This window comes from Ranitomeya variabilis, chromosome 2, assembly GCF_051348905.1.
Source record: "Ranitomeya variabilis isolate aRanVar5 chromosome 2, aRanVar5.hap1, whole genome shotgun sequence".
Taxonomy (NCBI): domain Eukaryota; kingdom Metazoa; phylum Chordata; class Amphibia; order Anura; family Dendrobatidae; genus Ranitomeya; species Ranitomeya variabilis.
In genome coordinates this window covers 770,350,348-770,364,586 of record NC_135233.1, presented here as the reverse complement: position 1 = coordinate 770,364,586, position 14,239 = coordinate 770,350,348, and the positions used below count along the sequence as shown (strand labels likewise).

General features: G+C 45.2%; 1 protein-coding gene across 1 annotated transcript in view; it reads right to left on the bottom strand.

The window, feature by feature from the left end:
- GABRR1 (gamma-aminobutyric acid type A receptor subunit rho1) overlaps positions 1 to 13,592 on the bottom strand; it is a 138,607-nt gene extending 125,015 nt beyond the window's left edge. Inside the window, exon 1 of the mRNA XM_077292874.1 lies at positions 13,335 to 13,592. Coding sequence (XP_077148989.1) covers positions 13,335 to 13,456 — 122 coding nt within the window. The 5' untranslated portion in view covers positions 13,457 to 13,592. The remainder of the gene's footprint in view (positions 1 to 13,334) is intronic.
- Between the last annotated feature and the right edge of the window lie 647 nt (positions 13,593 to 14,239).

Genomic DNA, 14,239 nt, shown 5'->3' with positions numbered 1-14,239 from the left:
CACTGGCTACCTTCAGCCTTCAGTGTGTTTGGTTAGGATCAGATTTGCGGTCAGTCCAGTTACCACTTCCCTAGAGCTCGTTCTATGTTCAGTAACTTAGCTAGTTCATTCTGTGATCATCAGCCACTAAGGATCATAACAGTACAGCAGGCCGTAAAGTGTTTAATGCATCGCAGAAGTGGGATAAGAGAAGCCCTGAGTACAATTTTTTTTTTTTCCTCTCCCTTTGCTGCAGTCTGTCCAGCTTCTCTCATCCCCTTAATCTCTGGGTGGCTTTGAGTTCAGCTGCAGACATGGATATTCAGAGTCTGACTTCTAGTGTGGATCATCTTGCTGCAAGGGTGCAAAGCATTCAGGATTTTGTTGTTCACAGTCCTATGTCTGAGCCAAAAGTACCTATTCCTGAGTTGTTTTCTGGAGATAGATCTAGGTTTCTGAATGTTAAGAATAATTGTAAATTATTTCTTTCTTTGAGACTTCGTTCCTCTGGTGATTCCGCTCAGCAAGTTAGAATTGTTATCTCCCTGTTACGTGGCGACCCTCAAGATTGGGCCTTCTCCCTGGCGCCAGGAGATCCTGCATTGCTGAATGTGGATGCGTTTTTTCTGACGCTTGGATTGCTTTATGAGGAACCTAATCTTGAGAACCAGGCAGAAAAGGCCTTGCTGGCTCTCTCTCAGGGCCAGGATGAAGCTGAGGTGTATTGTCAAAAATTTCGGAAATGGTCGGTGCTTACTCAATGGAATGAGTGTGCCCTGCCTGCAAATTTCAGAGAAGGTCTTTCTGAAGCCATTAAAAATGTTATGGTGGGGTTCCCCACGCCTGCAAGTCTGAATGACTCAATGGCTTTGGCCATTCAGATTGATCGGCGTTTGCGGGAGCGCAAATCTGCGCACCATCTGGCGGTGTTTTCTGAACAGAGACCTGAGTCTATGCAATGTGACCGAATTCTGACCAGAGTTGAGCGGCGAAATCATAGACGTCAAAATGGGTTGTGCTTTTACTGTGGTGATTCAACTCATGTTATCTCAGCATTCTCTAAGCGCTTAAAAAAAATCGCTAAAACTGTCACCGTTGGTACTATACAGCCTAAATTCATTTTGTCTGTTACTTTAATTTGTTCTCTGTCATCTTACTCGGTTATGGCTTTTGTGGATTCAGGTGCTGCCCTGAACCTGATGGATTTGTCGTTTGCCAGGCGCTGTGGTTTTGTCCTGGAGCCTTTAGAATTCCCTATTCCACTGAGGGGAATTGATGCTACACCATTGGCTGAGAATAAGCCTCAGTATTGGACTCAAGTGACCATGTGCATGACTCCTGTACATCAGGAGGTGATTCGCTTTCTTGTGCTGCATAATTTGCATGATGTTGTCGTTTTGGGTCTGCCATGGCTGCAGGCTCATAATCCAGTGCTGGATTGGAAAGCTATGTCTGTTTCAAGTTGGGGTTGCCAGGGGATTCATGGCGATGCTCCTTTGGTGTCAATTGCTTCTTCCACTCCTTCTGAGATCCCTGAGTTTTTGTCGGACTACCAGGATGTATTTGATGAGCCCAGATCCGGTGCCCTACCTCCTCATAGGGATTGTGATTGTGCTATAAATTTGATTCCTGGTAGTAAGTTCCCTGTTGTGGATTCTGTTGGTGGGCTCCCTCTGGTGGTTACTGCTGGTACTGGGTGACTTTGGTGGGTTGCGGCCTTTGGTTTCCACCTGTCCATCAGAGGCTGGGTGTTTCCTATTTTACCTGGCCTTTCTGTCATTTCCCTTGCCGGCTATCAATGTGTTCAGATGTGCTCTGTTTGGTTCCTGCCTACCTGCTCCCAGATCTTTCAGGATAAGCTAAGTGCTGATTTTCAGTTGTTTGGTTTTTGGTCCAGCTTGCTTAGAATGTCTCTATGCTAGCTGGTTGCTCTAGTGGACTGAGGTTCTCCCCATGTGCCATGAGTTGGCACATGGGTTCTTGTAATCTCAGGATGGTTTTTTTGATTAGGGTTTTTTGCTGACCGCTCAGTCCCCTTTTGTATCATTCTGCTTTCTAGTTTTCAGCGGGCCTCTATTTGCTAAAGCTATATACATCATCTCTATGTGTGTGCCTTCCTCTCATTTCACCGTCAATACATGTGGGGGGCAACTATACCTTTGGGGTTAATTCCTCTGGAGGCAAGTGAGGTCTTGTTTTCTCTGCAGTACTAGTTAGCTCTTAGGCTGGTGCGTGGCGTCTAGAACCAACGTAGGAACGCTCCCTGGCTATCTCTAGTTGCGTTTGTCAGGCGTAGGGCAGCGGTCAGCCCAGGTTTCATCACCCTAGAGCTCGTCCGATTTTTGTTATACTTTGCTTGTCCTGTGCTATCCCTAGCCATTGGGGATTCATGACAGTATAGCCGGCCCACAAAGTGTTAATTGTTTGGGCTGAAGCAGGAGGAAAAGAAGTGTTCAAGGAAAATTTTTTTTTTTTTTCCTTCAGAGTTTTGCTGCCTAGCCCTTAATTGCTGTCTAGCTGCTTCTTACCTCCTCTTAACCCTTGAATGGCTCTGATCTTAGCTGTTTATCATGGATGTCCAGAGTTTGGCTTCCAGCCTGAGTAATCTCGCGGCTAAGGTTCAAAACATACAGGATTTCGTTGTTCACACTCCCATGTCTGAACCTAGAATTCCTATTCCAGAGTTTTTTTCTGGAGATAGATCTACCTTCCTGAATTTCAGGAACAATTGTAAATTGTTTCTCTCTTTGAAATCTCGCTCCTCTGGAGACCCTGCTCAACAGGTCAAGATTGTTATATCGTTCCTACGGGGCGACCCTCAGAATTGGGCATTTGCATTGGCACCAGGGGATCCTGCGTTGCTCAGTGTGGATGCGTTTTTTCTGGCATTGGGATTGCTCTATGAGGAACCTAACCTAGAGATTCAGGCTGAAAAGGCTTTATTAGCCCTCTCTCAGGGGCATGATGAAGCGGAAATATATTGTCAGAAATTTCGGAAATGGTCGGTGCTTACTCAGTGGAATGAGTGCGCCCTGGCTGCAAACTTCAGAAATGGTCTTTCTGAGGCCATTAAGGATGTTATGGTGGGGTTCCCTGCGCCTACAGGTCTGAATGAGTCTATGGCTATGGCCATTCAGATTGATCGGCGTTTACGGGAGCGCAAACCCGTGCACCAGTTGGCGGTGTCTTCTGAACAGGCACCTGAGACTATGCAATGTGATAGAATTCAGTCCAGAAGTGAACGGCAAAATTATAGGCGGAAAAATGGTTTGTGTTTTTATTGTGGTGATTCAGCTCATGTTATATCAGCATGCTCTAAACGCACAAAAAGGGTTGATAAATCTTTTGCCATTGATACTCTGCAGTCTAAGTTCATTTTGTCTGTGACTCTGATTTTTTCACTGTCTTCCATTTCCGTCGATGCCTATGTGGATTCAGGCGCTGCCCTGAGTCTTATGGATTGGTCATTTGCTAAACGCTGCGGTTTTAGTCTAGAGCCTCTGGAAGTTCCTATTCCTCTGAAGGGAATTGATTCTACACCATTGGCTATGAATAAACCGCAGTATTGGACACAAGTGACCATGCGCATGACTCCCGTTCATCAGGAGGTGATTCGCTTCCTTGTACTGTATAATTTACATGATGTACTAGTGCTTGGTCTGCCATGGTTACAAACTCATAATCCTGTCCTGGACTGGAAAACAATGTCTGTGCTAAGCTGGGGATGTCAGGGGGTTCATGATGATGCACCTCCGATTTCTATCGCTTCATCGACTCCTTCGGAGATCCCTGCGTTTTTGTCAGATTATAAGGATGTTTTTGAGGAGCCTAAGCTCAATTCGCTCCCTCCTCATAGAGAGTGTGACTGTGCTATAGAATTGATTCCTGGCAGTAAGTTCCCTAAGGGTCGTTTATTTAATCTGTCACTGCCAGAGCATACTGCTATGCGGAATTATATTAAGGAGTCCTTGGAAAAGGGACATATTCGTCCATCTTCGTCCCCTCTGGGAGCAGGTTTTTTTTTCGTGGCAAAAAAAGATGGTTCCCTGAGGCCTTGTATAGATTATCGCCTTCTGAATAAGATTACAGTCAAATACCAGTATCCATTGCCATTATTTACTGATTTGTTTGCTCGCATTAAGGGGGCTAGGTGGTTCACTAAAATAGATCTTCGTGGTGCGTATAATCTGGTGCGGATTAAACAGGGTGATGAGTGGAAAACCGCATTTAATACGCCTGAGGGCCATTTTGAGTATTTGGTAATGCCTTTTGGACTCTCCAATGCTCCGTCAGTCTTTCAGTCCTTTATGCACAATATTTTCCGTGAATATCTGGATAAGTTTATGATTGTGTATTTGGATGATATTTTGGTGTTTTCTGATGACTGGGAGTCTCATGTTCTACAGGTCAGGAAGGTGTTTCAGGTTTTGCGGGCCAATTCTCTGTTTGTGAAGGGCTCAAAGTGTCTCTTCGGAGTCCAGAAGATTTCTTTTTTGGGGTACATTTTTTCTCCTTCTACTATTGAGATGGATCCCGTAAAGGTTCAGGCTATTTGTGACTGGACACAACCTACATCTGTTAAGAGCCTTCAGAAGTTCTTGGGGTTTGCTAATTTTTATCGTCGGTTCATTGCTAATTTTTCCAGTATTGTTAAACCTTTGACTGATTTGACTAAAAAGGGTGCTGATGTTGCTGATTGGTCTCCTGCGGCCGTGGAGGCCTTTCGGGAACTTAAGCGCCGGTTTTCTTCTGCTCCTGTGTTGTGTCAACCAGATGTTTCACTTCCTTTTCAGGTGGAGGTTGATGCTTCCGAGATTGGGGCGGGGGCGGTTTTGTCACAGAGAAGTTCTAATGGCTCGGTGACGAAGCCATGTGCTTTCTTCTCTAGAAAATTCTCGCCCGCCGAGCGCAATTATGATGTGGGTAATCGGGAGCTTTTGGCCATGAAGTGGGCATTTGAGGAGTGGCGTCATTGGCTTGAGGGTGCTAAACATCACGTGGTGGTCTTGACTGATCACAAGAATCTCATTTACCTTGAGTCTGCCAGGCGTTTGAATCCTAGACAGGCTCGTTGGTCATTATTTTTTTCTCGTTTCAATTTCGTGGTTTCATACCTGCCAGGTTCAAAGAATGTGAAGGCAGATGCTCTTTCCAGGAGTTTTGTGCCTGATTCTCCTGGAGACACTGGGCCTGCTGGTATCCTTAGGGATGGGGTAATATTGTCCGCCGTATCCCCAGACTTGCGACGCGCATTGCAGGAGTTTCAGGTGGATAAACCGGATCGATGTCCACCAGAAAGACTGTTTGTTCCGGATGATTGGACCAGTAGAGTCATCTCCGAGGTCCATTCTTCTGTGTTGGCTGGTCATCCTGGAATATTTGGTACAAGAGATTTGGTGGCCAGGTCTTTTTGGTGGCCTTCCTTGTCTAGGGATGTGCGTACCTTTGTGCAGTCTTGTGAAGTGTGTGCTCGAGCTAAGCCTTGCTGTTCACGGGCTAGTGGGTTGTTGTTATCTTTGCCCATCCCGAAGAGGCCTTGGACGCACATTTCCATGGATTTTATTTCTGATCTCCCGGTTTCACAGAAAATGTCCGTTATCTGGGTTGTGTGTGACCGCTTTTCTAAGATGGTTCATTTGGTGCCCTTGCCTAAGTTACCCTCCTCCTCTGAGTTGGTTCCTTTGTTTTTTCAGAACGTGGTTCGTTTGCATGGGATTCCGGAGAATATCGTTTCTGACAGGGGATCCCAGTTTGTGTCTAGATTTTGGCGGACGTTTTGTGCCAAGATGGGCATTGATTTGTCTTTCTCGTCTGCATTCCATCCTCAGACGAATGGCCAGACGGAGCGAACTAATCAGACCTTGGAAACTTATTTGAGGTGTTTTGTTTCTGCTGATCAGGATGACTGGGTTGCTTTTTTGCCACTGGCCGAATTTGCTCTTAATAATCGGGCTAGTTCTGCCACCTTGGTCTCTCCTTTTTTTTGTAATTCGGGGTTTCATCCTCGTTTTTCCTCTGGTCAGGGGGAATCTTCGGATTGTCCTGGAGTGGACGTGGTGGTGGACAGGCTACATCAGATTTGGAATCAGGTGGTGGACAATTTGAAGTTATCTCAGGAGAAGACTCAGCAGTTTGCTAATCGCCGTCGCCGCGTGGGTCCCCGACTTCTTGTTGGGGACTTGGTGTGGTTGTCTTCTCGTTTTGTCCCTATGAAGGTCTCTTCTCCTAAGTTCAAGCCTCGGTTCATCGGTCCTTATAGGATCTCGGAGATTCTTAACCCTGTATCTTTTCGTTTGGATCTCCCAGCATCGTTTGCTATTCATAATGTGTTCCATCGGTCGTTGTTGCGGAGGTATGAGGTGCCCGTTGTTCCTTCGGTCGAGCCTCCTGCTCCGGTGCTGGTGGAGGGAGAATTGGAGTATGTTGTTGAAAAGATCTTGGATTCTCGTGTTTCCAGACGCAAACTCCAGTATTTGGTTAAGTGGAAGGGTTATGGTCAGGAGGATAATTCCTGGGTGGTCGCCTCCGATGTTCACGCGACTGATTTGGTCCGCGCCTTCCATAGAGCTCACCCTGATCGCCCTGGGGGTTCTCGTGAGGGTTCGGTGACCCCTCCTCAAGGGGGGGGTACTGTTGTGGATTCTGTTGGTGGGCTCCCTCTGGTGGTTACTGCTGGTACTGGGTGACTTTGGTGGGTTGCGGCCTTTGGTTTCCACCTGTCCATCAGAGGCTGGGTGTTTCCTATTTTACCTGGCCTTTCTGTCATTTCCCTTGCCGGCTATCAATGTGTTCAGATGTGCTCTGTTTGGTTCCTGCCTACCTGCTCCCAGATCTTTCAGGATAAGCTAAGTGCTGATTTTCAGTTGTTTGGTTTTTGGTCCAGCTTACTTAGAATGTCTCTATGCTAGCTGGTTGCTCTAGTGGACTGAGGTTCTCCCCATGTGCCATGAGTTGGCACATGGGTTCTTGTAATCTCAGGATGGTTTTTTTGATTAGGGTTTTTTGCTGACCGCTCAGTCCCCTTTTGTATCATTCTGCTTTCTAGTTTTCAGCGGGCCTCTATTTGCTAAAGCTATATACATCATCTCTATGTGTGTGCCTTCCTCTCATTTCACCGTCAATACATGTGGGGGGCAACTATACCTTTGGGGTTAATTCCTCTGGAGGCAAGTGAGGTCTTGTTTTCTCTGCAGTACTAGTTAGCTCTTAGGCTGGTGCGTGGCGTCTAGAACCAACGTAGGAACGCTCCCTGGCTATCTCTAGTTGCGTTTGTCAGGCGTAGGGCAGCGGTCAGCCCAGGTTCCATCACCCTAGAGCTCGTCCGATTTTTGTTATACTTTGCTTGTCCTGTGCTATCCCTAGCCATTGGGGATTCATGACAGTTCCCTAAGGGACGACTTTTTAAATTGTCTGTACCAGAACATGCCGCGATGCGGAGCTATATAAAGGAGTCTTTAGAGAAGGGACATATTCGCCCGTCCTCCTCCCCTCTTGGTGCAGGATTCTTTTTTGTGGCCAAGAAGGATGGTTCTCTGAGACCTTGTATTGATTATCGTCTTCTAAATAAAATCACGGTGAAATTTCAGTATCCTTTGCCATTATTATCTGATCTGCTTGCTCGGATTAAGGGGTCCAGTTGGTTCACCAAGATAGATCTTCGTGGTGCGTATAACCTTGTGCGTATTAAGCAGGGGGATGAATGGAAAACAGCATTTAATACGCCCGAAGGCCATTTTGAGTACTTGGTGATGCCTTTTGGACTCTCTAATGCTCCTTCTGTGTTCCAGTCCTTCATGCATGATATCTTCCGAGAATATCTGGATAAATTTATGATTGTGTATCTGGATGACATTTTGGTCTTTTCTGAGGACTGGGAGTCCCATGTGAAGCAGGTCAGGATGGTATTTCAGGTCCTACGTGCTAATGCCTTATTTGTGAAGGGCTCAAAATGTCTCTTCGGAGTACAGAAGGTTTCCTTTTTGGGTTTTATTTTTTCTCCTTCTACTATTGAGATGGACCCAGTCAAGGTTCAGGCTATTCATGACTGGACTCAGTCTACATCTGTTAAGAGTCTTCAGAAGTTCTTGGGTTTTGCTAATTTTTACCGTCGCTTCATTGCTAATTTTTCTGGCGTGGTTAAACCCTTGACGGATTTGACCAAGAAGGGTTCTGATGTGACTAATTGGTCTCCTGGGGCCGTGGAGGCCTTTCGGGAGCTGAAGCGCCGGTTTTCTTCGGCTCCAGTTTTGTGTCAGCCTGATGTCTCTCTTCCTTTTCAGGTCGAGGTTGATGCTTCTGAGATTGGAGCAGGGGCTGTTTTGTCGCAGAGAAGCTCTGATTGCTCTGTGATGAAGCCTTGTGGTTTCTTTTCGAGAAAGTTTTCACCTGCCGAGCGGAATTATGATGTTGGTAATCGGGAGTTGTTGGCTATGAAGTGGGCATTTGAGGAGTGGCGACATTGGCTCGAGGGAGCTAAGCATCGTGTGGTGGTCTTGACTGATCACAAAAATCTGATTTATCTCGAGTCTGCCAAGCGGCTGAATCCTAGACAGGCTCGTTGGTCGTTGTTTTTCTCCCGTTTCGATTTCGTGGTCTCGTACCTGCCTGGTTCGAAGAACTTGAAGGCTGATGCGCTTTCTAGGAGTTTTGTGCCTGACTCTCCGGGAGTTTCAGAGCCGGCCGGTATCCTCAGAGAGGGAGTGATTTTGTCTGCCATTTCCCCAGATTTGCGACGAGTGCTGCAGAAATTTCAGGCGGATAGACCTGACCGTTGCCCACCAGAGAGACTGTTTGTCCCAGATAGATGGACCAGCAAAGTTATTTCTGAGGTTCATTCTTCGGTGTTGGCAGGCCATCCTGGGATTTTTGGTACCAGAGATTTGGTGGCTAGGTCCTTCTGGTGGCCTTCCTTGTCGCGGGATGTGCGTTCTTTTGTGCAGTCCTGTGGGATTTGTGCTCGGGCTAAGCCTTGCTGTTCTCGTGCCAGCGGTTTGCTTTTGCCTTTGCCTGTCCCGAAGAGGCCTTGGACGCACATTTCCATGGATTTTATTTCGGATCTTCCAGTCTCTCAGAGAATGTCTGTCATCTGGGTGGTGTGTAATCGTTTTTCCAAAATGGTCCATTTGGTGCCCTTGCCTAAGTTGCCTTCCTCCTCCGATTTGGTTCCTCTATTTTTTCAGAATGTGGTCCGCTTTCACGGCATCCCTGAAAATATTGTGTCTGACAGAGGATCCTAGTTCGTGTCCAGATTTTGGCGGATCTTTTGTGCTAAGATGGGCATTGATTTGTCTTTTTCGTCGGCCTTCCATCCTCAGACGAATGGCCAAACCGAGCGAACTAATCAGACCTTGGAAACTTATTTAAGATGTTTTGTTTCTGCTGATCAGGATGATTGGGTGACTTTTTTGCCATTGGCCGAGTTTGCCCTTAATAATCGGGCTAGTTCTGCTACTTTGGTTTCGCCTTTTTTCTGCAATTCTGGTTTTCATCCTCGTTTTTCCTCGGGTCAGGTTGAGCCTTCTGACTGTCCTGGGGTGGATTCTGTGGTGGATAGGTTGCAGCAGATTTGGAACCATGTGGTGGACAATTTGAAGTTGTCACAGGAGAAGGCTCAGCGCTTTGCCAACCGCCGTCGCGGTGTGGGTCCCCGACTTCATGTTGGGGATTTGGTATGGCTGTCTTCTCGGTATGTTCCTATGAAGGTCTCCTCTCCTAAATTCAAGCCTCGCTTCATCGGTCCTTATAAGATTTTGGAAATCCTTAACCCGGTGTCATTTCGTCTGGACCTCCCAGCGTCGTTTGCCATTCATAACGTGTTCCATAGGTCTTTGTTGCGGAGGTATGTGGTGCCTGTGGTTCCTTCTGTTGAGCCCCCTGCCCCGGTGCTGGTTGAGGGCGAATTGGAGTACGTGGTGGAGAAGATCTTGGATTCTCGTATTTCTAGACGGAGGCTTCAGTATTTGGTTAAGTGGAAGGGCTATGGTCAGGAGGATAATTCCTGGGTGGTCGCCTCTGATGTTCATGCGGCCGATTTGGTTCATGCCTTCCATGTTGCTCATCCTGATCGCCCTGGGGGTTTTGATGAGGGTTCGGTGACCCCTCCTCAAGGGGGGGTACTGTTGTGAACTCTGTTTTTGGGCTCCCTCTTGTGGTCACAAGTGGTACTGTGTGAGTGCTGTCTTTGGGCTCCCTCTGGTGGCTCTTTGTGTCATTCTGCAGGTCTGAGGCTGGATCAGCTGTCTCGTTATGTTAGCTGGTTTCCTATTTAGCTCACCTGGACTATCAGTTGTTGCCTGCTGTCAATGTATTCAGTGCTATTTTGATCTCTCCTGCCTACCTTTGTTACCAGTCTCTCCAAGAGAAGCTAAGTTTTCTGTTTGTTCATTTTTTGATCATCAGTGTTGAATATGTTCCTTGGTTATTTATTTGTCCTTGTCCAGCTTGCTAATATGTGATTTCCTTGCTTGCTGGTAGCTCTAGGGGGCTGAGTTTCTCCCCTCACACCGTTAGTTGGTGTGGGGGTTCTTGTATTCTCAGCGTGGATATTTTGTATAGGGTTTTTTACTGACCGCACAGTTCCCTGCCTGTCTTCTGCTATCTAGTATTAGTGGGCCTCATTTGCTGAATCTGTTTTCATTTCTACGTTTTGTATTTTCCCCTTACCTCACCGTTATTATTTGTTGGGGGCTTCCTATATCTTTGGGGTCATTTCTCTGAGGCAAGTGAGGTCTTACTTTCTCTATAGGGGTAGCAAGTTTCTCAGGCTGCATCGAGACGTCCAGGAATTTAGGCACGTTCACCGGCTACCTTCAGTGTGTTTGGTTAGGATCAGATTTGCGGTCAGTCCAGTTACCACTTCCCTAGAGCTCGTTCTATGTTCAGTAACTTAGCTAGTTCATTCTGTGATCCTCAGCCACTAAGGATCATAACACAACCCTAACCATAACCCTAACCACAAACCTAACCCTAACACACCCCTAACCCTAAACCCAACCCTAACTGTAATCCCAACCATAACCACAACCCTAACCCTAGCCCAACCCTAACTTTAGCCCAGCCCTAACTTTAGCCCCAACCCTAACCCTGGCCTCAATCCTAGCCCTAACCCTAGCTCAACCCTAACCCTAGCTTTAGCCCAACTGTAACCCTAGTTTAAGCCCAACCCTAACTCTAACTTTAGCCCAACTCACTTTAGCGCAAATCTAACCCTAATGGAAAAATGGAAATAAATATATATTTTTTATTTTATTATTTTTACCTAACTAAGGGGGTGATAAAAGAGGTTTTTATTTACTATTTTTTTTATTTTGATCACTGTGAGAGGGTCTATCACAGTGATCAAAATTAACTAATAGGAATAATTTCCTATTATTGCCAGGTGCCAGCCTGCTGATCTCGGCAGGCGCACTGTGCATGCTCCCACCAGTTTCTTCCCAGAAGAAGTTGCCGGCAGCCCCCGGGACTACACAGGGGGTTGCAGGAACATCGGAGGTACTGGGGGGTGGATCGGGGACCCCATTTCTCTCTCCTATGATGTGCAATCACATCAGAGAAGAGAGAAATTAAATGCGAAATCTGACTTTTTTTTTCAGTCGCCGTTATATCGTTAATAATGGTGATCGCAACTACGGAGTCGGTAAAAAAATGACCTGAATCATGTTCTCTGGGGTCTCAGCTACCGTCGGTAGTCGAGATCTGGAGAAATTCCGACTGTGGGGGTGCTATACACTTATTTCTCAGCCCCGTTAAAAAGCGGCACTAAGGCATATGTACCCTTAATAGCTGCCGTTAAAGGGAGTATCAGCGGTCATTAAGGGTTTAGGAAAATCTGTCAGCAGTTTTTACACCCCAAACTAATATCATCTATGTAAAGTCATGATAATGTTTTTTGAGAAATCCATTAGCAAATTTTTAGGCAAATCAACATCAAGTGCAGCTGGGTTGGTACCGTATTTGGCAATGCATTTGTAGCTTTTCTGGCCTTTCTCTATTTTTCCTTCTGCTGCCTGCATCCTGTCAGTGACTGACAGGTCACTTTTGTCTCTCCTTCCCAAGATCTCATGCAGATTCAGTCTTTCACAGAGTCAGCACATGTGCAGATTGACTATAGTGCCACCAGTGCCGCCCAACAGCTTCTATCACCGCCCTCAAATGAATCATCATTGGGGGAAGGGGAGCTGGTATTACATATCCTGGTTCAATCACCGCTCCCTGATGACGATTCATTTGAGAGCATTAATTGAAACTGTGTGGCATTGATGGTGTCACACACTGCTTTTATTTCCACCACTTGATGATGTCTTGTTTTACTATTATAACATGCAGTGTGGGGGACAGAAGCACATTGTCAGCACTTTACTCTTCTTTTACACAACTTCAATCTGTGCCTCGGAACCAGGACATATTCATAAGGTGGTGTTGAAAGAAACTGTAATAAGTAACTGCAGCACCGACCCTCGATGATGTCCTGTTCCAGGAGTAGAGATACTGAGTGAGGAAGCGAGTGCAGCCCCAGCCTCCTGTGGCAACCCGTTTGATACTATTCTAAAATGACATTTAAAATATTCAGAAAGGACATTTTAGGTACCAGGTTACATCTTTAAGTACAACATTCTGATTCCTAACAGCATAAATATTGGAGAACTTATCCTAAATTTCAAGTTCCAGCAAGGCATAACCGTCTGCAGTTTTTCTGCAGTGCTGAGGCAGGAGAATCAAACTTTACTGAATTTCCAGCAATAAATGAAATCTAGAATAAAATAATCTGAGCTGACAGCTGACAATAGTTATTTTGCAACGAGTAACGTGCAACAGAACTGTCTTGCATTGCAATGAAGTTTCATGTGGCACTGCGAGCGATCTAATGAATGTAAGACTTTAAATACCTCCTCCCACCCTTGTACATCTGTGTCAGAGCTGCAGGCATTGTGGGTAAGCTTCAAAGCATTTATTATGTTTACACAATGAAGCCATGCTTGTATTAACTCCTTAGTGCACATAACCCCCTTCAGAAATAACAGGTTCTACCCCTACTATATAGAATGAAACACATTCTTATAAATTGACTTGTCTATCAGCCTCATTTGAAGTCCATCAGAAGATGAAGGTATTCTCAAGATCACAACAATGGCTTGGAACTCTGCACGTCAAATCCTAAAATGTGTTTAGACAGGATGATGCATAAAATCAGGATTGGCATATATAGAATTGGATAAACAGTGTTTAGCAAAATGAATAGGAATATATCAAGTAGTCAATATCGTTATTTTAAAGGATGTATCTTGGATAAACAGCCTATGAGTCATAATACACTATTAGTAACTATCACAGTAAGAAGAAAGCGCGTTGGTACTCACCTGCCTTGCTTATATACCTCAGGTATGACTCTCGTCTGCAAATGAAATCTGCATTCCGCAAACACGCTCAATGCCCAAATTACAAATAAAGTGCAGATTCCAAGATAGCTGGTAGTCAGCATGATACCTCCAAGACTACAGACCAAAAATCGTCCCCAGAGTAAGCACTAAGACAAAATTTTGTTTTTTCTTGAAGACATTGGTGGGTCATCTCATTATTAGAAGGATGTTTACCCATGCAGCAAGGAAACGCCACTCAGTATTTAATCTGGATGCAGGGGAAAGCAATTTCCACTAAACCTATAAATCCGTCTACGTCAGATGGCTGGGATTTTCAGGCTGCGGAGAATTCACGTCTCTTTCGGAATCGTTTTTATGCTTGTTGCTCAGGGCAATGTAGAAAATTGTTACAATGGAAGTTGTGGAGAAGAGCTCATTTGTAGAATGCTTTAATTGAGCAGTACTCTGATAGTAACCTCCAGAAATCAGATACAGAATGATGTCCGCAGAGATTCTTGTCCAAATGTTCCTACGTGCTGCATGTCAATGAAACGGACTCCTGAGTAAAGTGGTATTTATATAAAGAGACAAGTCCCAGGCAAGCATTGTACAATATCATATTTCAGTCATACATTTGTCAAATAGATATGGGTAAAATCTGTTCATGATGTCATAGTATGGTAGAATAAAATAAATTATAATTAAAATTATATAATTAAAATGTAACATATTCAGTATAGTCACACATTGTGTTGAAGCAGATAGAGGAAGTTATAAAAACGGGAAAATGTTAGCTTGATATACATACGTCATATATAAGAATATGAAGTTTTGTTTCAATTTTCATAGATTATGTTTTTACACATATTTTGAATGTTGTTGTTTAGCTACACTAACATCAATGT